The sequence below is a fragment of the Panulirus ornatus genome, chromosome 16, assembly GCF_036320965.1.
Source record: "Panulirus ornatus isolate Po-2019 chromosome 16, ASM3632096v1, whole genome shotgun sequence".
Lineage (NCBI taxonomy): Eukaryota > Metazoa > Arthropoda > Malacostraca > Decapoda > Palinuridae > Panulirus > Panulirus ornatus.
In genome coordinates, this window is record NC_092239.1 from 44,006,305 (window position 1) to 44,031,650 (window position 25,346).

General features: G+C 41.3%; 1 protein-coding gene across 6 annotated transcripts in view; it reads left to right on the forward strand.

Annotated features, from left to right (window-relative positions):
* Nucleotides 1-25,346, forward strand: part of LOC139754273 (RWD domain-containing protein 2A) — a 69,466-nt gene that overhangs the window by 39,218 nt on the left and 4,902 nt on the right. For all 6 annotated transcript variants that reach the window (XM_071671653.1, XM_071671652.1, XM_071671654.1 and 3 more), the window contains exons 5-6: nucleotides 4,882-5,068; nucleotides 20,191-20,316. In XM_071671653.1, the coding sequence (XP_071527754.1) occupies nucleotides 4,882-5,068; nucleotides 20,191-20,316 (313 nt within the window). The remainder of the gene's footprint in view (nucleotides 1-4,881; nucleotides 5,069-20,190; nucleotides 20,317-25,346) is intronic.

The window sequence follows — 25,346 nt, forward strand, 5'->3', positions numbered from 1 at the left end:
TTTCCCAGCTTAGCATCATATGCAAATTTTGATATTTTCTAGTGCAGCCTATTATTTGTATCATTAATGGATATGAGAAAGAGAACCAGTCCCATGACAGATCATTATGGCACACCACTTGTTACATCTAACCATTCTGAGGCTTGAGCATTAATCATAACTCTTTGTATACTGCCAATCAACCAATTTCCTATTCACTGAATTTATGCATGTCCTTAGCTACATAAAAAGTTTGAAATATTCATATTTTCTTTATTCCAAATATATACATGTATCAGTGCATTATATCATTTGCTGATGACACAGCACTGTAATAGACTCAAATGAGAAATTGCAGAAGTTGGTGCTTGTGCTTGAAAAAGTGTGTGAAAGGAGGAAGATGAGAATAAATGGGAGGAAAAGTAAGGTTGTTAGGTTTAGCAGGATTGAGGAGAGGTTAGTTGGGGTGTGAGTATGAATGGAGAAAAATTGGAGGAAGTGAAGTGTTTAAAGATACTTAGAGCGGACATGGCAGTGAATGGAGCCTTGGAAGCATAAGTGTCATAAGGTGGGTGAGGGGGCGAAGGTTCTGGGAGCACTGAAAAATGTGTGGAAAGAGAGATCGTTATCTGGGAGGGCAAAAATTTTTATGTTTGGAGGTACAGTATTTCCATTAGTATTATATGGATGCAAGGCATGGGCTATAGATGAGGACAGGATGAGGAATTTGGATGTGGTTTGGACTTCTCACTGCTTTTAAGAGCTTTCTTCCAGCACTGTATATTTTTAAAGACCTTCTACAAGGTATCTTTAAAAGTAGGGCATTTTTGTGAGTAGGAAGGGAGAAGGGTGAGTCATTGAAGAGAGGAGGGTGAGTCATTCCAGGCAAAGATGTGTGTTCTTACCATGGCTGTCTAATCTGTTTAAGGATGAAGTGATGAGGGAAGTAAATTCAATGAAGGATACAAAGGAATTCAAACAGCAACAGACCTCTGGGTCTGTCTATTTGAGGCTGTTTGTGATAGAGGAAGAGATATGAAACACAGAGAGCATTGTGATAAGAGTAGAAATACATGTATATATTTGGAATAAAGAAAATATGAATATTTCAAACTTTTTATGTAGCTAAGGACATGCATAAATTATTTGGAATGAATTGAAATGACATAGTATATGTTGGGTAACATGCTCTTATAGAGCTGAACCAGGACAATTGAAATGATCTTGTTACTTTTTTATAACTTATTGACCTTGGCTGTGAACGTTAGTGTAGGTTTTTGATGCATTTTACATGATAGATAGAGAGTTGACTTATGCAGATCAGTTTGTTGTTTGTTCATGACACTGTCCCACTTAGGCTGTTGTGTATAAAAAGAATTGATGTTGGCAGTTCTGTCTGATCTGATTGTAGAATGTATGGTAGATATGATCAGACCATTTTATGAGTTCAGAGACCCTACAAAAAGTGATCATCTTGTACAGTACTGCTTTAGGTATTGCTTGGGTACAGGTAAAAGAGGAAACAGTTTGTCATGATTATCCTGCATACTTATCTAAAGTTCTCATTGTTTGGGCCTAGGAATCTTTCTTGGAATTTCTTAATTGATTTTTATTATTTTATTTATTTATTTTGCTTTGTCGCTGTCTCCCGCGTTAGCAAGGTAGTGCAAGGAAACAGACAAAAGAATGGCCCACCCCCCCACATACACATGTATATACATACACGTCCACACACGCAAATATACATACCTATACATCTCAAAGTATACATATATATATGCACACACAGACATATACATATATATACACATGTACATAATTCATACTGTCTGCCTTTATTCATTCCCATCGAACCCCCTGCCACACATGAAAAAACAACTCCCTCCCCCCTCATGTGTGCAAGGTATCGCTAGGAAAAAACAAAGGCCACATTTGTTCGCACTCAGTCCATAGCTTTCATGTAATAATGCACCGAAACCACAGCTACCTTTCCACATTCAGGCCCTACAAAACTTTCCATGGTTTACCAGAGACGCTTCACATGCCCTGGTTCAATCCATTGACAGCACGTCGACCCTGGTATACCAAATCGTTCCAATTCACTCTATTTCTTGCACGCCTTTCACCCTCCTGTATGTTCAGGCCCCGATCAATCAAAATCATTTTCTTTCCATCTTTTTCCACCTCCAATTTGGTCTCCCACTTCTCCTCGTTCCCTCCACCTCTGACACATATGTCCTCTTGGTCAATCTTTCCTCACTCATTCTCTCCATGTGACCAAACCATTTCAAAACACCCTCTTCTGCTCTCTCAACCACACTCTTTTTATTACCACACATCTCTCTTACCCTATTATTACTTACTCGATCAAACTACCTCACACCACATATTATCCTCAAACATCTCATTTCCAACACATCCACCCTCCTCCGCACAGCTCTATCCATAGCCCACGCCTCACAAACATATAACATTGTTGGAACCACTATTCCCTCAAACATACCCATTTTTGCTTTCCGAGATAATGTTCTCGACTTCCACACATTCTTCAACGCTACCAAAATTTTTGCCCCCTCCCCCACCCTATGATTCACTTCTGCTTCCATGGTTTCATCCGCTGCCAAAGCCACTCCTAGATATCTAAAACACTTCACTTCCTCCAGTTTTTCTCCATTCAAACTTACCTTCCAATTGACTTGACCCTCAACCCTACTGTACCTAATGACCTTGCTCTTATTCACATTTACTCTCAGCTTTCTTCTTTCACACACTTTACCAAACTCAGTCACCAGCTTCTGCAGTTTCTCACACGAATCAGACACCAACGCTGTATCATCAGCGAACAACAACTGACTCACTTCCCAAGCTCTCTCATCCACAACAGACTGCACACTTGCCCCTCTTTCCAAAACTCTTGCATTCACCTCCCTAACAACCTCATCCATAAACAAATTAAACAACCATGGAGACATCACACACCCCTGCTGCAAACCTACATTCACTGAGAACCAATCACTTTCCTCTCTTCCTACACGTATACATGTCTTACATCCTTGATAAAAACTTTTCACTGCTTCTAACAACTTGCCTCCCACACCATATATTCTTAATGCCTTCCACAGAGCATCTCTATCAACTCTATCATACGCCTTCTCCAGATCCATAAATGCTACATACAAATCCATTTGCTTTTCCAAGTATTTCTCACATACATTCTTCAAAGCAAACACCTGATCCACACATCCTCTACCACTTCTGAAACCACACTGCTCTTCCCCAATCTGATGCTCTGTACATGCCTTCACCCTCTCAATCAATACCCTCTCATATAATTTCCCAGGGATACTCAACAAACTTAAACCTCTGTAATTTGAGCACTCACTTTTATCCCCTTTGCCTTTGTACAATGGCACTATGCAAGCATTCTGCCAATCCTCAGGCATCTCACCATGAGTCATACATACATTGAATAGCCTTACCAACCAGTCAACAATACAGTCACCCCCTTTTTTAATAAATTCCACTGCAATACCATCCAAACCCGCTGCCTTGTTGACTTTCATCTTCCGCAAAGCTTTTACTACTTCTCTGTTTTCCTAATCATTCTCCCTAACCCTCTCACTTTGCACACCACCTCGACCAAAACACCCTATATCTGCCACTCTATCATCAAACACATTCAACAAACCTTCAAAATACTCACTCCATCTCCTTCTCACATCACCACTACTTGTTATCACCTCTCCATTAGCCCCCTTCACTGAAGTTCCCATTTGTTCCCTTGTCTTACGCACTTTACCTCCTTCCAAAACATCTTTTTATTCTCCCTAAAATTTAATGATACTCTCTCACCCCAACTCTCATTTGCCCTCTTTTTCACCTCTTGCACCTTTCTCTTGACCTCCTGCCTTTTTCTTTTATACATCTCCCAGTCATTTACATTTTTCCCTGCAAAAATCGTCCAAATGCCTCTCTCTTCTCTTTCACTAATAATCTTACTTCTTCATCCCACCACTCACTACCCTTTCTAATCTGCCCACCTCCCACGCTTCTCATGTCACAAGCATCTTTTGCGCAAACCATCACTGCTTCCCTAAATACATCCCATTCCTCCCCCACTCCCCATGCGTCCTTTGTTCTCACCTTTTTCCATTCTGTACTCAGTCTCTCCTGGTACTTCCTCACATAAGTCTCCTTCCCAAGCTCTACAAATCTTCACCTTCGCCTCTACAAGATAATGATCAGGCATCCCTGCAGTTGCACCTCTCAGCACATTAACATCGAAAAGTCTCTCTTTTGTGCGCCTATCAATTAACACGTAATCCAATAACGCTCTCTGGCCATCTCTCATGCTTACATACATATACTTATGTATATCTCTCTTTTTAAACCAGGTATTCCCAATCACCAGTCCTTTTTCAGCACATAAATGTACTAGCTCTTCACCATTTCCATTTACAACACTGAACACCCCATGTACACCAATTATTCCCTCAACTGCCACATTACTCACCTTTGCATTCAAATCACCCATCACTATAACCTGGTCTTGAGCATCAAGACTACTAACACACTCACTCAGCTGCTCCCAAAACACTTGCCTCTCATGATCTTTCTTCTCATGCCCAGGTGCATATGCACCAATAATCACCCATCTCTCTCCATCGACTTTCAGTTTTACCCATATCAATCTAGAGTTTACTTTCTTACACTCTGTCACATAATCCCACCACTCCTGTTTCAGGAGTAGTGCTACTCCTCCTTAATTGATGTATATGTTTATAGTTTTCGAGAATGAATTCTTTTTGATGTAGGTATCACTGATATTTTGGAATTGTTGTACTATTTAAAATTTCACATGAGTAGATGGTGTTTTTGCCCAATGTGATATTTTTATTTCAGGTATTTGAAGACCTTACAGAAAGGTGATCTTTGTATAGGTCCTGCTATTACTTGGTTACAAGAAAAAGGTGAAACATTTTTTGATGATTGTCCAGAAGAAAAGTCTAAGAGTACTGAAAATGCCACAGAAACTAAGGACAGCAAGTTTGCCCGCTTATGGATATATTCACATCATATATACAGCAAGGTAAAGTTGCTATCGTATGAATATATACAAATCTTGGTGTATCATCAATTGTGCTTTTACACTTTGTTTAGATACCATCAATATTCATTTTTCTTTTCTTTCATACTATTCGCCATTTCCCGTGTTAGCGAGGTAGCGTTAAGAACAGAGGACTAAGCCTTTAAGAGAATATCCTCACGTGGCCCCCTCCTCTGCTCCTTCATTAGGAAAACTAAAAACGAGAGGAGAGGATATCCAGCCCCTGCTCCCTTCCTTTTTAGTCGCCTTCTACGACACACAGGGAATACGTGGGAAGTATTCTTTCTCCGCTATCCCCAGGGATATAATCTTTTATCACCTCTAATGCTCTGCCCAGTCGTAACATCTGAGAATGGGTAGGTTCATCTAGTCTCTGACATGACAAGAGTGAATTCTTTATTCCTTTGTTTAGATACCATCAATATATGCATCTTTATTCCTTAAACCCCAGAATCCCATTTCCAGGACATATTCGTAGCAGGATTATTCATAATGCATAATCATCACTGATATTCAAAACTGACAATGCTGCCTGGCAGCTCTCTCCCAGTGTGGGAAAATTTTGTGTCATATTGCTTCGTTTCCCAATATTTCAGTCTTAAAAATTTGGATAATTTTCTTGGTGATTAAGGCTATGATCTTCACTCAAACAATAACTAATATATATATATATTTAGTATTATTTCAATGAAGTGCCCTTCACTTGATAGAATAATGGGAGAAATCTGTTTAGTCGAACAAAATGCCAGGTGTCGCCACTGAACGAAATTCACTAATTTTGTGACATCACTACACTGGGCAACTGTACATCACAAGGAATGCTTTAGCATTATCTAGGATGAATCTGGTAGATTTGTGGCCAATTCTTTTTCTCCTTAACAGTATTTTAAGTTTCTGAAAGGGGAAACAGAAGAAGAAGTCAGGGAGTGCTCATCCTCCTCGAAGACTCAGATTGGGGTGTCTAAATGTGTGTGGATGTAATCAAGATGAGAAAAAAGGAGAGATAGGTAGCATGTTTGAGGGAAGGAACCTGGATGTTTTGGCTTTGAGTGAAACGAAGCTCAAGGGTAAAGGGGAAGAGTGGTTTGGGAATGTCTTGGGAGTAAAGTCAGGGGTTGGTGAGAGGACAAGAGCAAAGGAAGGAGTAGCACTACTCCTGACACAGGAGTTGTGGGAGTATGTGATAGAGTGTAAGAAAGTAAACTCTAGATTGATATGGATAAAACTGAAAGTTGATGGAGAGAGAAGGGTGATTAGTGGTGCCTATGCACTTGGTCATGAGAAGAAAGATCATGAGAGGCAAGTGTTTTCGGAGCAGCTGAGTGAGTGTGATAGCAGCTTTGATGCTCGAGACCTGGTTATAGTGATGGGTGATTTGAATGCAAAGGTGAGTAATGTAGTAGTTGAGGGTATAATTGGTGTACATGGGGTGGTCAGTGTTGTAAATGGAAATGGTGAAGAGCTTGTAGATTTGTGTGCTGAAAAAGGACTGGTGATTGGGAATGCCTGGTATAAAAAGAGAGATATACATAAGTATACGTATGTAAGTATAAGAGATGGCTAGAGAGCGTTATTGGATTACGTGTTAATTGATAGGTGCGTGAAAAAGAGACTTTTGGATGTTAATGTGCTGAGAGGGGCAACTGGAGGGAATGTCTGATCATTACCTTTGTGGAGGCAGAGGTGAAGATATGTAGAGGTTTGCAGAAAAAAAGAGAAAATGTTGGGGTGAAGAGAGTGGTGAGAGTAAGTGAGCTTGGGAAGGAGACTTGTGTGAGGAAGTACCTGGAGAGATTGAGTGCAGAATGGAAAAAGGTGAGAGCAAATGAAGAAAGGAGAGTGGAGGAGGAATGGGATGTATTTAGGGAAGCAGTGATGGCTTGCGCCAAAGATGCCTGTGGCATGAGAAAGGTGGGAGGTGGGCGGGTTAGAAAGGGTAGTGAGTGGTGGGATGAAGAAGTAAGATTGTTGATGAAAGAGAAGAGAGAGGCATTTGGATGATTTTTGCTGGGAAATAGTGCAAATCTCTGGGAGATGTCTAAAAGAAAGAGGCAGGAGGTCAAGAGAAAAGTGCAAGAGGTGGAAAAGAGGGCAAATAAGAGTTGGGGTGAAAGAGTATCATTAAATTTTAGGGAGAATTAAAAGATGTTTTGGAAGGAGGTAAATAAAGTGTGTAAGACAAGAGAACAAATGGGAACATTGGTCAAGGGGGCAAATGGGGAGGTAATAACAAGTAGTGGTGAAGGGAGAGGGAGTTGGAGTGAGTATTTTGAAGGTTTGATGAATGTGTTTGATAGAGTGGCAGATATAGGGTGTTTTGGTCGAGGTGGTGTGCGAAGTGAGAGGGTCAGGGAGAATGATTTGGTAAACAGAGAGAGGTAGTGAAAGGTTTGCAGAAGATGAAAGTCGGCAAGGTGGCGGGTTTGGATGGTATTGCAGTGGAATTTATTGAAAAAGGGGACAACTCTGTTGTTGACTGGTTGGTAAGGATATTCATTGCATGTATGGTTCGTGGTTAAGTGCCTGAGGATTGGCAGAATGCATGCATAGTGCCATTGTACAAAGGCAAAGGGATAAAGGTGACTGCTGAAATTACACAGGTTTAAGTTTGTTGAGTATTCCTGGGAAATTATATGGGATGGTATTGATTGAGAGGGTGAAGGTATGTACAGAACATCAGATTGTGGAAGAGCAGTGTGGGCTTCAGAAGTTGTAGAGGATGTGTTGATCAGGTGTTTGCTTTGAAGAATGTATGTGAGAGATACTTAGAAAAACAGATGGATTTGTATATAGCATATATGGATCTGGAGAAGGCATATGATAAAGTTGATAGAGATGCTCTGTGGAAGGTACTAAGAGTATATGGTGTGGGAGGTAAGTTGCTAGAAGCAGTGAAAAGTTTTTATCAAGGATGTAAGGCATGTGTATGAGTAGGAAGCGAGGAAAGTGATTGGTTCCTAATGAATGTCGGTTTGCGGCAGGGTTGCGTGATGTCTCCATGGTTTAATTTTTTTATGGCTGGGGTTGGAGGTGAATGCAAGAGTTTTGGAGAGAGGGGCAAGTATGCAGTCTGTTGTGGATGAGAGAGCTTGGAAAGTGAGTCAGTTGTTGTTTGCTGATGATACAGCGCTGGTGGCTGATTCGGGTGGGAAACTGCTGAAGTTGGTGACTGAATTTGGTAAAGTGTGTGAAAGAAGAAAGCTGAAAGTAAATGTGAATAAGAGCAAGGTTATTAGGTACAGTAGGGTTGAGGGACAAGTCATTTGGGAGGTAAGTTTGAGTGGAGAAAAACTGGAGAAAGTAAAGTGTTTTAGATATCTGGGAGTGGATTTGGCAGCAGATGGAACCATAGAAGCAGAAGTGAGCTACAGGTTGGGGGGTTCTGGGCACGTTGAAGAATGTGTGGAAGGCGAGAGTGTTATCTCGGAGAGCAAAAATGAGCATGTTTGAAGGAATAGTGGTTCCAACAATGTTATATGTTGTGAGGCATGGGCTATAGATAGGGTTGTGTGGAGGAGGGTGGATGTGCTGGAAATGAGATGTTTGAGGACAATATGTGGTGTGAGGTGGTTTGATTCAGTAAGTAATGAAAGGGTAAGAGAGATGTATGGTAATAAAAAGAATGTGGTTGAAAGAGTAAAAGAGGGTATATTGAAATGGTTTGGTCACATGTGAATAAGAGCAAGGTTATTAGGTTCAGTCGGGTTGAGGGACAAGTTAATTGGGAGGTAAGTTTGAATGGAGAAAAACTGAAGGATAAGTGTTCTTCATATCTGGGAGTGGATTTAGCAGTGGATGGAACCATGGAAGCAGAAGTGTCGCAAGGAGGGGGAGGTAGCAAAGGTTCCGGGAGTACTGAAGAATGTTTGGAAGGCGAGAACATTATCTTGGAGAGCAAAAATGGATTTGTTGGAAGGAATAGCAGCTCCAACAATGTTATGTGGTTGTGAGGCATGGGCTTTAGATAGGATTGTGTGGAGGAGGGTGGATGTATTGGAAATTAAATGTTTGAGGACAATATGTGGTGAGAAGTGGTTTGATCATGTATGTAATGAAAGGGTGAAAGTAATGTGTGGTAATAAAAAGTGTGTGGTTGAGAGAGCAGAAGAGGATGTGTTGAAATGGCATGGTCACATGGAGAGAATAGTGAGGAAAGATTGACGAAGAGGATATATTTGTCAGAGGTTGAGGGAATGAGGAGAAGTGGGAGACCAAATTGGAGGTGGAATGCTGGAGTGAAAAAGTTTTTGAGCAATTGGGGCCTGAACATACAGGAGGGCAAAAGGCTTGCCAGGAATAGAGTGAATTGGAACATTGTGGTATACTGGGGTCGACGTGCTGTCTGTGGATTGAACCAGGGCATGTGAAGGATCTAGGGTAAACCATGGAAAGTTTTATGGGGCCTGGATGTGGAAAGGGAGCTATGGTTTTGGTGCATTATACATGACAGCTAGAGACTGTGAACAAATGTAGCCTTTTTCTTTTCCTAGCACTGCTTTGTGCGCACACGGGGGAGGGGGGTGCCATTTCATGTGTGGTGTGGTGGCGAATGGAATGGGTGAAGGCAGCATGTATGAATATGTACATGTGTATATGTGTATATGTCTGTGTATGTATACGTTGAAACATATAGGTATGTATGTGTGTGTGTGTGTGTGGGCATTTATGTATATACAGGTTTATGTGGGTGGGTTGGGCCTTTCTTTCGTCTGTTTTCTTGCGCTACCTCGCTAACGCGGGAGACAGTGACAAAGTATAATATAAAAAGATAATAGTTTGGAACAAATAATTTATTTATTTATTTATTTATTTTGCTTTGTCGCTGTCTCCCGCGTTTGTGAGGTAGCGCAAGGAAACAGACGAAAGAAATGGCCCAACCCACCCCCATACATATGTATATACATACACGTCCACACACGCAAATATACATACCTATACATCTCAATGTACACATATATATACACACACAGACACATACATATATACCCATGCACACAATTCACACTGTCTGCCTTTATTCATTCCCATCGCCACCTTCGCCACACATGGAATACCATCCCCCTCCCCCCTCATGTGTGCGAGGTAGCGCTAGGAAAAGACAACAAAGGCCCCATTCATTCACACTCAGTCTCTAGCTGTCATGCAATAATGCCCGAAACCACAGCTCCCTTTCCACATCCAGGCCCCACACAGCTTTCCATGGTTTACCCCAGACACTTCACACATCCTGATTCAATCCACTGACAGCACGTCAACCCCGGTATACCACATCGATCCAATTCACTCTATTCCTTGCCCACCTTTCACCCTCCTGCATGTTCAGGCCCCGATCACTCAAAATCTTTTTCACTCCATCTTTCCACCTCCAATTTGGTCTCCCACTTCTCCTTGTTCCCTCCACCTCCGACACATATATCCTCTTGGTCAATCTTTCCTCACTCATTCTCTCCATGTGCCCAAACCATTTCAAAACACCCTCTTCTGCTCTCTCAACCACGCTCTTTTTATTCCCACACACCTCTCTTACCCTTACATTACTTACTCGATCAAACCACCTCACACCACACATTGTCCTCAAACATCTCATTCCCAGCACATCCATCCTCCTGCGCACAACTCTATCCATAGCCCACGCCTCGCAACCATACAACATTGTTGGAACCACTATTCCTTCAAACATACCCATTTTTGCTTTCTGAGATAATGTTCTCGACTTCCAAACATTCTTCAAGGCTCCCAGGATTTTTGCCCCCTCCCCCACCCTATGATTCACTTCCGCTTCCATGGTTCCATCCGCTGCCAGATCCACTCCCAGATATCTAAAACACTTTACTTCCTCCAGTTTTTCTCCATTCAAACTTACCTCCCAATTGACTTGACCCTCAACCCTACTGTACCTAATAACCTTGCTCTTATTCACATTTACTCTTAACTTTCTTCTTTCACAGACTTTACCAAACTCAGTCACCAGCTTCTGCAGTTTCTCACATGAATCAGCCACCAGCGCTGTATCATCAGCGAACAACAACTGACTCACTTCCCAAGCTTTCTCATCCACAACAGACTTCATACTTGCCCCTCTTTCTAAAACTCTTGCCTTCACCTCCCTAACAACCCCATCCATAAACAAATTAAACAACCATGGAGACATCACACACCCCTGCTGCAAACCTACATTCACTGAGAACCAATCACTTTCCTCTCTTCCTACACGTACACATGCCTTACATCCTCGATAAAAACTTTTCACTGCTTCTAACAACTTGCCTCCCACACCATATATTCTTAATACCTTCCACAGAGCATCTCTATCAACTCTATCATATGCCTTCTCCAGATCCATAAATGCTACATACAAATCCATTTGCTTTTCTAAGTATTTCTCACATACATTCTTCAAAGCAAACACCTGATCCACACATCCTCTACCACTTCTGAAACCACACTGCTCTCCCCCAATCTGATGCTCTGTACATGCCTTCACCCTCTCAATCAATACACTCCCTTATAATTTACCAGGAATACTCAACAAACTTATACCTCTGTAATTTGAGCACTCACTCTTATCCCCTTTGCCTTTGTACAATGGCACTATGCAAGCATTCCGCCAATCCTCAGGCACCTCACCATGAGTCATACATACATTAAATAACCTTACCAACCAGTCAATAGTACAGTCACCCCCTTTTTTAATAAATTCCACTGCAATACCATCCAAACCTGCTGCCTTGCCGGCTTTCATCTTCCGCAAAGCTTTTACTACCTCTTCTCTGTTTACCAAATCATTTTCCCTAACCCTCTCACTTTGCACACCACCTCGACCAAAACACCCTATATCTGCCACTCTGTCATCAAACACATTCAACAAACCTTAAAAATACTCACTCCATCTCTTTCTCACATCACCACTACTTGTTATCACCTCCCCATTTGCGCCCTTCACTGAAGTTCCCATTTGCTCCCTTGTCTTATGCACTTTATTTACCTCCTTCCAGAACATCTTTTTATTCTTCCTAAAATTTAATGATACTCTCTCACCCCAACTCTCATTTGCCCTCTTTTTCACCTCTTGCACCTTTCTCTTGACCTCCTGTCTCTTTCTTTTATACATCTCCCACTCAATTGCATTTTTTCCCTGCAAAAATCGTCCAAATGCCTCTCTCTTCTCTTTCACTAATAATCTTACTTCTTCATCCCACCACTCACTACCCTTTCTAATCAACCCACCTCCCACTCTTCTCATGCCACAAGCATCTTTTGTGCATATATATATATTTATATTTTATTTATTATACTTTGTCGGTGTCTCCCGCGTTTGCGAGGTAGCGCAAGGAAACAGACGAAAGAAATGGCCCAACCCCCCCCATACACATGTACATACACACGTCCACACACGCAAATATACATACCTACACAGCTTTCCATGGTTTACCCCAGATGCTTCACATGCCTTGATTCAATCCACTGACAGCACGTCAACCCCGGTATACCACATCGCTCCAATTCACTCTATTCCTTGCCCTCCTTTCACCCTCCTGCATGTTCAGGCCCCGATCACACAAAATCTTTTTCACTCCATCTTTCCACCTCCAATTTGGTCTCCCTCTTCTCCTCGTTCCCTCCACCTCCGACACATATATCCTCTTGGTCAATCTTTCCTCACTCATTCTCTCCATGTGCCCAAACCACTTCAAAACACCCTCTTCTGCTCTCTCAACCAGAGAGTGGTTTGATCGAGTGAGTAATGTAAGGGTAAGAGAGATGTGTGGAAATAAAAAGAGCGTGGTTGAGAGAGCAGAAGAGGGTGTTTTGAAATGGTTTGGTCACATGGAGAGAATGAGTGAGGAAAGATTGACCAAGAGGATATATGTGTCGGAGGTGGAGGGAACGAGGAGAAGAGGGAGACCAAATTGGAGGTGGAAAGATGGAGTGAAAAAGATTTTGTGTGATCGGGGCCTGAACATGCAGGAGGGTGAAAGGAGGGCAAGGAATAGAGTGAATTGGAGCGATGTGGTATACCGGGGTTGACGTGCTGTCAGTGGATTGAATCAAGGCATGTGAAGCATCTGGGGTAAACCATGGAAAGCTGTGTAGGTATGTATATTTGCGTGTGTGGACGTATGTATATACATGTGTATAGGGGTGAGTTGGGCCATTTCTTTCGTCTGTTTCCTTGCGCTACCTCGCAAACGCGGGAGACAGCGACAAAGCAAAAAAAAAAAAAAAAAAAAAATTTAATGTTCATATTTATTTTATGTAAGTGTTGCTGTAGGTTGGACACATGTTTTCCAGGAAAAGGGTCTGGTTATCATTTAGGTCATAGCAGTTTCAAATGATCTCTGATATGCTTTGGCAGTAAACAAAAGAGAATATAGAAACTGTAAGAAGTAGGTAACTGGAAGATATAGTAGTTTGCAGGAATTGTAAAGAAATAATTAATGTATGGTTGTTTGTATGGTTGTATGGTTGTATGTATATTTGCGTGTGTGGACGTATGTATATACATGTGTATGGGGGTGGGTTGGGCCATTTCTTTCGTCTGTTTCCTTGCGCTACCTCACAAACGCGGGAGACAGCGGCAAAAAAAAAAAAAAAAAAAAAATATATATATATATATATATATATATATATATATATATATATATATATATATATATATATATAAACAGAGAAGAGGTAGTAAAAGCTTTGCGGAAGATGAAAGCCGGCAAGGCAGCAGGTTTGGATGGTATTGCAGTGGAACTTATTAAAAAAGGGGGTGACTGTATTGTTGACTGGTTGGTAAGGTTATTTAATGTATGTATGACTCATGGTGAGGTGCCTGAGGATTGGCGGAATGCGTGCATAGTGCCATTGTACAAAGGCAAAGGGGATAAGAGTGAGTGCTCAAATTACAGAGGTATAAGTTTGTTGAGTATTCCTGGTAAATTATATGGGAGGGTATTGATTGAGAGGGTGAAGGCATGTACAGAGCATCAGATTGGGGAAGAGCAGTGTGGTTTCAGAAGTGGTAGAGGATGTGTGGATCAGGTGTTTGCTTTGAAGAATGTATGTGAGAAATACTTAGAAAAGCAAATGGATTTGTATGTAGCATTTATGGATCTGGAGAAGGCATATGATAGAGTTGATAGAGATGCTCTGTGGAAGGTATTAAGAATATATGGTGTGGGAGGCAAGTTGTTAGAAGCAGTGAAAAGTTTTTATCGAGGATGTAAGGCATGTGTCCGTGTAGGAAGAGAGGAAAGTGATTGGTTCTCAGTGAATGTAGGTTTGCGGCAGGGGTGTGTGATGTCTCCATGGTTGTTTAATTTGTTTATGGATGGGGTTGTTAGGGAGGTAAATGCAAAAGTCTTGGAAAGAGGGGCAAGTATGAAGTCTGTTGGGGATGAGAGAGCTTGGGAAGTGAGTCAGTTGTTGTTCGCTGATGATACAGCGCTGGTGGCGGATTCATGTGAGAAACTGCAGAAGCTGGTGACGGAGTTTGGTAAAGTGTGTGGAAGAAGAAAGTTAAGAGTAAATGTGAATAAGAGCAAGGTTATTAGGTACAGTAGGGTTGAGGGTCAAGTCAATTGGGAGGTGAGTTTGAATGGAGAAAAACTGGAGGAAGTGAAGTGTTTTAGATATCTGGGAGTGGATCTGTCAGCGGATGGAACCATGGAAGCGGAAGTGGATCATAGGGTGGGGGAGGGGGCGAAAATTTTGGGAGCCTTGAAAAATGTGTGGAAGTCGAGAACATTATCTCGGAAAGCAAAAATGGGTATGTTTGAAGGAATAGTGGTTCCAACAATGTTGTATGGTTGCGAGGCGTGGGCTATGGATAGAGTTGTGCGCAGGAGGATGGATGTGCTGGAAATGAGATGTTTGAGGACAATGTGTGGTGTGAGGTGGTTTGATCGAGTAAGTAACGTAAGGGTAAGAGAGATGTGTGGAAATAAAAAGAGCGTGGTTGAGAGAGCAGAAGAGGGTGTTTTGAAATGGTTTGGGCACATGGAGAGAATGAGTGAGGAAAGATTGACCAAGAGGATATATGTGTCGGAGGTGGAGGGAACGAGGAGAAGAGGGAGACCAAATTGGAGGTGGAAAGATGGAGTGAAAAGGATTTTGTGTGATCGGGGCCTGAACATGCAGGAGGGTGAAAGGAGGGCAAGGAATAGAGTGAATTGGAGCGATGTGGTATACAGGGGTTGACGTGCTGTCAGTGGATTGAATCAAGGCATGTGAAGCGTCCGGGGTAAACCATGGAAAGCTGTGTAGGTATGTATATTTGCGTGTGTGGACGTGTGTATGTACATGTGTATGGGGGGGGGTTGGGCCATTTCTTTCGTCTGTTTCCTTGCGCTACCTCGCAACCGCGGGAGACAGCGACGAGGTATAAAAAAAAAAAAAAAAAAATATATATATATAGGGAGCGGGGGGCTGGAAATCCTCCCCTCTCGTTTTTTTATTTTTTTTTTTATTTTCCAAAAGAAGGAACAGAGAAGAGGGCCAGGTGAGGATATTCCCTCAAAGGCCCAGTCCTCTGTTCTTAACGCTACCTCGCTATCGCGGGAAATAGCGAATAGTATGAAAAAAAAAAAAATATATATATATATATATTATCCCTGGGGATAGGGGTGAAAGAATACTTCCCACGCATTCCTCACGTGTCGTAGAAGGCGACTAGAGGGGACAAATAATGAAATAATGAAATGCCCTATACTGGTTCTTGACCATCATGGCCATTTCTTCAACACCATCAGCTTATTTTGTTCATGCTCTTGCTATTCATACACAATATTTGCTTCTGTAAAGTCTTTAGATCACAATCTTATTGGTTTCACTCCTAGTTTGACATCTCCAAATTCTGGTGCACAAACGTTTGCAAATCAGTGAGTTTTAGCTTTTTATTTTCTTTAGGCAATGAAATGCCTCTAACCCAGCTCAAATAAGAAGTAAAGTTTTTAAGTTTACGGTTGCAAAAGTTAATGAGGTGTTTTGAATGCTTGCTTGTTAATTTGAAGGATACTTGTATCTTGAATGCCTGTCTTATGTAAATGGAGGCAAGATATTTAAGTAGAAGACTCCTCCTGATGGGTCCTTTTTTTTTCAGTCCCCCAATCACTCAAAATCTTTTTCACTCCATCCTTCCACCTCCAATTTGGTCTCCTACTTCTCCTTGTTCCCTCCACCTTATTCCTCAGACTGGAATCTTAGGTTCTGCTATAGGTTGAAAGCCTAAAAGAATCTGAAGATGATCATTGCTTTTAGCAATATTTTACAGCAGGCTTTATGTGTTGGGAATTTTGCAGGTATTATTGATGAACCTCACTTCAGTGTACTTACATTGATAAGTGCACTAACATTAATTGCTTCTCTTCTCTGGTAGATTTTCTTTTTATTATATACTTTTTAGCTGTCTCCTGCGTCAGCGAGGTAGTGTAAGGAAACACACGAAAGAATGGCCCAACCCACCCACATACACATGTATATACATACACATCCACCCACGCACATATACATACCTATACATTTCAACGTATACATATATATATATACATAAACAGATATATACGTATGTACACATGTATATAATTCATACTTGCTGCCTTTATTCATTGCCGTCGCCACCCCATCACACATGAAATGTCACAACAAAGGCCACATTTGTTCACACTCAGTCTCCAGCTGTCATGTGTAATGCACCAAAACCATAGCTCCCTTTCCACATCCAGGCCCCACAGAACTTTCTATGGTTTACCTCAGACACTTCACATGCTCTGGTTCAATCCATTGACAGCACGTCGACCCCAGTATACCACATTGTTCCAATTCACTCAATTCCTTGCACGCCTCTCACCCTCTTGCATATTCAGGCCCTGATCGCTCAAAAATTTTTTCCACTCCATCCTTCCACTTCCAGTCTGTTCTCTCACTTCTCCTCATTCCCTCCACCTTTGACACATATATCCTCTTGGTCAATCTTTCCTCACCCACTCTCTCCATTTGACCAAACCATTTCAACACACCCTCATCTGCTCTCTTAACCACACTCTTTTTTATCACCACACATCTCTCTTGCCCTTTCATTACTTACTCGATCAAACCACCTCACACCACATATTGTCTTCAAACATCTCATTTCCAACACATCCACCCACCTTCGAACAACCGTTCTATAGCCCATGCCTTGCAACCATATAACATTGTTGGAACCACTATTCCTTCAAACATACCCATTTTTGCTTTCTGAGATAATGTTCTCGCCTTCCACACATTCTTCAACGTGCCCAGAACCTTCGCCCCCTCCCCCACCCTGTGACTCACTTCTGCTTCCAAGGTTTTATCCTCTGCCAAATCCACTCCCAGATATCTAAAACACTTCACTTCCTCCAGTTTTTCTCCATTCAAACTTACCTCCCAATTGACTTGTCATTCAATGCTACTGTACCTAATAATCTTGCTCTTATTCACATTTACTCTCAGCTTTCTTCTTTCACACACTTTACCAAACTCAGTCACCAGCTTCTGCAGTTTCTCTCTCGAATCAGCCACCAGCGTTGTAGCATCAGTGGACAACAACTGACTCACTTCCCAAGCCCTTTCATCCACAACAGACTGCATACTTGCCCCTCTCTCCAAAACTTGCATTCACTTCCCTAACAACCCCATCTATAAACAAATTAAACAACCAACATTCACTGAGAACCAATCACTTTCCTCTCTTCCTGCTCATACACATGCCTTACATCCATGATAAAAACTTTTCACTGCTTTTAGCAACTTGCCTCCCACACCATATATTTTTAGTACCTTCCACAGGGCATCTTTATCAACTCTGTCATATGCCTTCTCTAGATCCATAAATGCTACATAGAAATCCATTTGTTTTTCTAAGTATTTCTCACATACATTCTTCAAAGCAAACACCTGATCCACACATCCTCTACCTCTTCTGAAACCACACTGCTCTTCCCCAATCTGATGCTCATTACATGCCTTCACCCTCTCAATCAATACCCTCCCATACCCTCCCCAGGAATGCTCAACAAACTTATGCCTCTGTAATTTGGACACTCACCTTTATCCCCTTTACCTTTGTACAGTGGCACTATGCATGCATTCTGCCAGTCCTCAGGCACTTCACCATGAGCCATACATACATTGAATATCATCACCAACCAGTCAACAACACAGTCACCCCCTTTTTCAATAAATTCCACTGCAGTACCATCCACACCCGCCGACTTGCTGGCTTTCATCTTCTGCAAAGCGTTCGCTACCTCTTCTCTGTTTACTAAACCATTCTCCCTAACCCTCTCACTTCGTACATCACCTCTACCAAAACAGCCTATATCTGCCACTCTATCATCTAACACATTCAACAAACCTTCAAAATACTCACTCCATCTTCTCACATCACCACTACTTGCTATTACCTCCTCATGAGCTCCCTTCACTGATGTTCCCATTTGTTCTCTTGTCTTGCACACTTTATTTACCTCCTTCCAAAACATCTTTTTCTTCTCCCTAAAATTCAAATAATACTCTCACACCCCAACTTTCATTTGCCCTCTTTTTCACCCTTTGCACTTTTCTCATGGCCTATTGTCTCTATGTTTTATACATCTCCCAGTCGTTTGCACTCCTGCAAAAATTGTCCAAATGCCTCTCTCTTCTCTTTCACTAATAATCTTACTTCTTCATTCCACCACTCTACCCTTCTAATCTGCCCCCCTCCCATGCTTCTCATGCCTCAAGCATATTTTGCGCAAGCCATCACTGCTTCCCTAAATGCATCCCATGCTTCCCCCAATCCCCTCACCTCCTTTGTTCTCACCTTTTTCCATTCTGTACTCAGTCTCTCCTGGTACTTCCTCACACAAGTCTCCTTCCCAAGCTCACTTACTCTCACCACTCTCTTCACCCCAACATTCTCTCTTCTTTTCTGAAAACCCCCACAAATCTTCACCTTCGCTTCCACAAGATAATGATCAGACATCCCTCCAGTTGCACCTCTCAGCACATTAACATCCAAGAGTCTCTCTTTCGTGCTTCTATCAATTAACACGTAATCCAATAATGCTCTCTGGCCATCTCTCTTACTTACATACGTATACTTATGTATATCTCGCTTTTTAAACCAGGTATTCCCAAACACCAGTCCTTTTTCAGCACACAGATCTACCAGCTCTTCACCATTTCCATTTACAACACTGAACACCCCATATACACCAATTATTCCCTCAACTGTCACATTACTCACCTTTGCATTCAAATCACCCATCATTATAACCCGGTCTCGTGCATCAAAACTGCTAACCCTCTCACTCAGCTGCTCCCAAAACACTTGCCTCTCATGATCTTTCTTCTGTTTGCCAAAATTTGTGGGAGGGCCATCAAATCTGTGGGTACTCTGTCTGAACAGTATCTTTTACAGAAGCTTCCTTTTTTAAAAGATAGGGTGAATCTTGTCAGTCTTGACCATATCATATACAGAAATTTTACCATAACGTCAGATTTTTCAGACTCCATTGGAAGTGATGAGAATTCATATTAGAATTTCCATATTGCTGTATTAGGTTGAATTGTTTACAAAGATATTTCCTTGCTGGAACATGCCTCATTAGCTTAGTTGATTTGTGTCCATTTTGTAGGCCTTGGTATTACAGCAGAAAGTTGTCAAAATTCAGACTGCAGTCATATCGTAAAAATGAATACAGGTGAAGGGAATATCTAGACAGGAAGAAAATTATGAGAGTTGATGGAGCATGGGGATGTTAGATATCTTGCATGGGCCCTGGTCATTGGCTGGGCTTAGGCTGCATGCTTCACTTTTCTATATGCTAACTATGCATGAGGGGAAACCTGCTCCACTTTTTTGAAGCTGATATTTAAAAATAAGTTATGCTTGAGTGATGCTGCACATACTTGGGCCTATGCATAACAGGAAAAAGTGCATGTTTAGTTAACTGTTGCTCAAGATTTTTTTCAGGTTTTCCCACTTTTAAACTGTGTTCTTATAACCATGGTGCAAGCAGAAGTGAAACTTAATGACATTGTTTCATTTTGTGTCATGGTAGGTAGAACTCTTCCCTTTGGTAACAAAACTGACTTCAAAATTTCAGGTGAAGCGGAAAGACATTTTGGACTTGGCCCGGGAGTTTGATTTGACTGGATTCTGTCTGCCTGGAAAGCCTGGGATCATTTGCATTGAGGGTTTGTCTCGTAACACAGATGACTGGTGGCATAAGGTAAGATGTTTGTATTTAGATTTTTAAAACAAGCATTTTGAGTTCAAAAAGGGTGGATTTAAAAGAGCTGAAATTGGAGGAAACATGATTGCTTCTCGTCATCCCCCAGAAAAAATCATGTCGAACTAGCCTAACTCCTTTCTTTATGAAATGATAGAAGTTGCAGATGTAAAGTGGGAGCCATTGTGCAATATGTATTTATTTTCAGTATTCTCAGAACATTGAAGAAGACATCTAGCAGTAACCTTGTATATGTAGTAAAATCTTTTGGATGAAAGAAAGTCTTTGTTGTGGGATTACTGACTGGTAAACAGAATAGAAATTTTTGATGCATTTTATTATATATAATTATTATCCATGATGTAAAACAAATGATTTACAAAGGAAGATATCATTAGATTATAGTAGTTGGTGAGAATATTAGATAGGAGCCTCTGAAACTACTGCATTAGAGTTGCCCTCTCTCTGCCAGTGGACCATTAAGGGCTAAGAAGCACTATTTAAGTTCAACAATTATGGAGACTCTTTTGCCTTGGCCACCCCCTCAAGGGAGTTCCCAAAGGGAACAGGCATTAGAGATATAGATAGATTGATAGTTAGATAAATAAAAAGAGATCATCCTTTAATGTTTTGAAAGATATATGTTAATTAATAGAATTATTTGTATACCAGCTTGTCTTTCTTGCTGTTGCAGGTTAACATTAGGAATAGAAGAACTGAGCCTTTGAGGAAAAATCACGCATGATATGAGTACTGTTCTCTCTCCCTTGTCCCAGATATAAGTACTTGTCATAAATGAACTAAGATAGATTGAATAATAATCACTTACTATGCCACACTACTTATACTACAAGAACTGTAAATAATGCATCAGAATAATTCAAAGCCATTTGTCAAGGAAGGACATTGCTTGCAGTATGTTGTGAACCTGCTAATTTTATATTATTAACCCTTAGACTTGCTGTGCTAAAAAAAAAAAATTGTCAGATTTTTTTATATGATAGGTATGGTAATATTTGTGCAAAACAAAAGAAAAAATATGATGTAAGAGAGAAAACTATAGATTAGAGAACAGAGAGAAGTGAAACTGAAGGAATATAGTTTAGAATACCAATACTTATGTCACACTCTGTCAATTGTTTTAGTGATTTTGAGGACTACAGCAAAAGTTTTACTAAAATCCCTGAGGAAGGAGGACCAGAGGACAAATCATCATTCGACTTAGCTCTACAAAATCCATACTGTTGATATGAAAGAAGGGAATGGTATTCAAAGTGTCTGAGAAAAGTGAGAGTTTGAGAGAGTTTCAGACTTTTTAAATAGCACAAGTCAGAGCTGTGTTGTTTGCTGTTGACATGGTACTTGTGACAAATTTAAATGAGAAACTGCAGAAAGTGATTTTGAGAGAGTGTGAATGAAAGTTGAAAGTAGATGTGAACAAAAGGAAAGTTATAAGGTTTTTTAGTGGCAAGAGACAGGTTATTTGGTGTGTGGGTTTGACTGGAGAGAACCTGGAAAAAGTAGGGTGGTTTAAATACATAGGCCATTTCTTTGTCTGTTCCTGGCACTACCTCACTGTTGCAGGAAATGGTGAAGAAGAATTCTTTTTCATACCTGATTGTTTAATTTGTTTATGGATGGGGTTGTTAGGGAGGTGAATGCAAGAGTTTTGGAAAGAGAGGCAAGTATGAAGTCTGTTGGGGATGAGAGAGCTTGGGAAGCGAGTCAGTTGTTGTTCACTGTTGATACAGCGCTGGTGGCTGATTCATGTGAGAAACTGCATAAGCTGGTGACTGAGTTTGGTAAAGTGTGTGAAAGAAGAAAGTTAAGAGTAAATGTGAATAAGAGCAAGGTTATTAGGTACAGTAGGGTTGAGGGTCAAGTCAATTGGGAGGTAAGTTTGAATGGAGAAAAACTGGAGGAAGTAAAGTGTTTTAGATATCTGGGAGTGGATCCGGCAGCGGATGGAACCATGGAAGCGGAAGTGAATCATAGGGTGGGGGAGGGGGCGAAAATCCTGGGAGCCTTGAAGAATGTGTGGAAGTCGAGAACATTATCTCGGAAAGCAAAAATGGGTATGTTTGAAGGAATAGGGGTTCCAACAATGTTGTATGGTTGCGAGGTGTGGGCTATGGATAGAGTTGTGCTTAGGAGGGTGGATGTGCTGAAAATGAGATGTTTGAGGACATCGAGTAAGTAATGTAAAGGTAAGAGAGATGTGTGGAAATAAAAAGAGCGTGGTTGAGAGAGCAGAAGAGGGTGTTTTGAAATGGTTTGGGCACATGGAGAGAATGAGTGAGGAAAGATTGACCAAGAGGATATATGTGTAGGCGGTGGGCAGGAACGAGGAGAAGTGGGAGACAAAATTGGAAGTGGAAAGATGGAGTGAAAAAGATTTTGAGTGATCGGGGCCTGAACATGCAGGAGGGTGAAAGGTGGGCAAGGAATAGAGTGAATTGGATCGATGTGGTATACCGGGGTCGATGTGCTGTCAATAGATTGAATCAGGGCATGTGAAGCGTCTGGGAGAAACCATGGAAAGTTCTGTGGGGCCTGGATGTGGAAAGGGAGCTGTGGTTTTAGGTATTCTTGCATGACAGCTAGAGACTGAGTGTGAACGAATGGGGCCTATGTTGTCTTTTCCTAGAGCTACCTCGCACACATGAGGGGGGAGGGGGATGTTATTCCATGTGTGGCGAGGTGGCGATGGGAATGAATAAAGGCAGACAGTGTGAATTGTTTGCATGTGTATATATGTATGTGTCTGTGTGTGTATATATATGTGTGCATTGAGATGTATGGGTATGTATATTTGCATGTGTGGACATGTATGTATATACATGTGTGTGGGAGTGGGTTGGGCCATTTCTTTCGTCTGTTTCCTTGCGCTACCTCGCAACGTGGGAGACAGTGACAAAGCAAAATAGATATAATAAAAATAATACCTGATTGCTGTTTCCTGTGTTAGTGAGGTACCACCAGGGACAGATGAAGAAAGGCCACATTAGCTCAGATCCATTCTCTAGCTGTCACGTGTAATGCACTAAAACTGCAGCTCCCTATCTATGACCAGGCCCCACAGACCTTTCCATGGTTTACTCTGGTTGCTTCACATACCCTGGCTAAGTTCATTGACAGCATGTCGACCTTTGTATGCCATGTTGTTCCTTTCATGCCCCGATCACTTAAAATCTTATTCACTTCATCCTTCTAATCTTCAGTTTGGTTTATCACTTCTAGTTCCATCCTTTTCTTTGTTGATAAATCCTCACTCATTCTATCTATAAGTCCAGACCATTTCAGCATGCCCTTTTCACTGCTCTCAACCACACACTTTTTATTACCTTATCTTTGGTACCCTTTTATTACTTACTCAATCAAACTATGTCACACAACCTAATGTCCCCAAACATTTCACTTCCAACACAGCCACCCTTGTCCCCACATCCTCATCTATAACCGATGCCTTATATCCGTATAACATTTTTAGGACTACTGTACCCTCTGACATACCCATTTTTGCTGTCCCATACAATGACCTATCTTTCTACACATTCATCAGTGCTCCTAGTACCTTAACCCCTTTGCCCACTTTTTCACTTATTCAACTTCCTTGGTTCCATTTTCTTCCATGTCCACTCCCAGGCATCTAAAACACTTCACTTCCTCCAATTTTTCTCCATTTTAACTTGCACTCCAACTAACCTGTCCCTCAACCATAATGAGCCTGATAACCTTTCTTTTCATCACGTTTGCTTTCAGTATCCTCCTTTCACACACTCTTCCAAAATCAGTCACCAACTTTTGCAGTTTCTCACTTGAATCTGTCACTAGTGTTGTATCATCAGCAAACAACAACTGACTCACTTCCCAAGCCACCTCATCTTGTACAGACTGCATGCTCATCCCTTTCTTCAAGACTCAAATTTACCTCCCTCACCACCCCTCTGTAAACAAATTGAACAGCTATGGTGACATCACACACCCCTACCATAGACCAACCTTTGTTTTGAACCACTCGCTCTCCTCTCTTCCCTCTCATGGACATGCTTTACCACCTTGATAAAAACTCACCACTTTTAAGTCTTCCTACCTCACTTTGTATCCTTAAAACTTTCCACAAGGCATCTCTGTCAACCCTGTCATATGCTCTCCTTAGATCTGTCAACCCTGCCATTTGCTTTCTTTAGATTTATAAATGCCACATACAGATTTTTATGTTTCTCTAAGTGTTTCTCACACATTCTAAAAAGCAAACACCTGATTCACCCATCTTTTACCTTCCATACTGGTCAAGGCCTTCATCTTTTGCAACAAATCTGGGTAGGCATTCTATAGTTCCAGCCATGCTAAACATCAGTGTGACAAGATGCTTTTCTTCTGACTAATATCTAAAGGCCATATGATGTTTCACTTGCCAGTAGATAAGTATGGTAGTCTTGAGGTAGTGCAGAAATCCATTATCTGCAAGATGGACCAGAATTGTCTCTCAGTCATATGTAAAGGTTCATGTAGATGACATGACATCATTAAGGAAGAGTTATGAACTTTGTGAAGCTCATCCCAGCTAAAGATGATAATCATGCCATATCTTGTTATGATTCATCAGACAGTAAAGCAGCAGCTAACACAAGAGCCAATAAACATGACCATGGATCCCCAAAGTAAAATAGATATCTGTGTTGTGTTCAGGGGGAGAAAATTTGTCTTTAAAATTTATCTCTGTGGCTGTTGATGGATCAGCCTCTCCACTTTCTCCATCAACAGCAGTGTCCCTCAAGGTTCTGTCCTGTCTTCTATACAATTTCTCCTTTTTTCAACAATTTCCTCTCCACAAATAATCCAATGCATTCATATGCTGATGACTCAGAACTGCATTCATCCACATCCTTCAATTCTGCTCCCTCTTCTCTGACTCGATCTGCATCTTGTCCTGACACAGTTTCCTCAATAAACTCAGGCTTGGACAGGATATCTCAGGAATAGCTAAGTGTGCCTGTAAGAAAATGGATGTCCTGTTTAGATTTCGA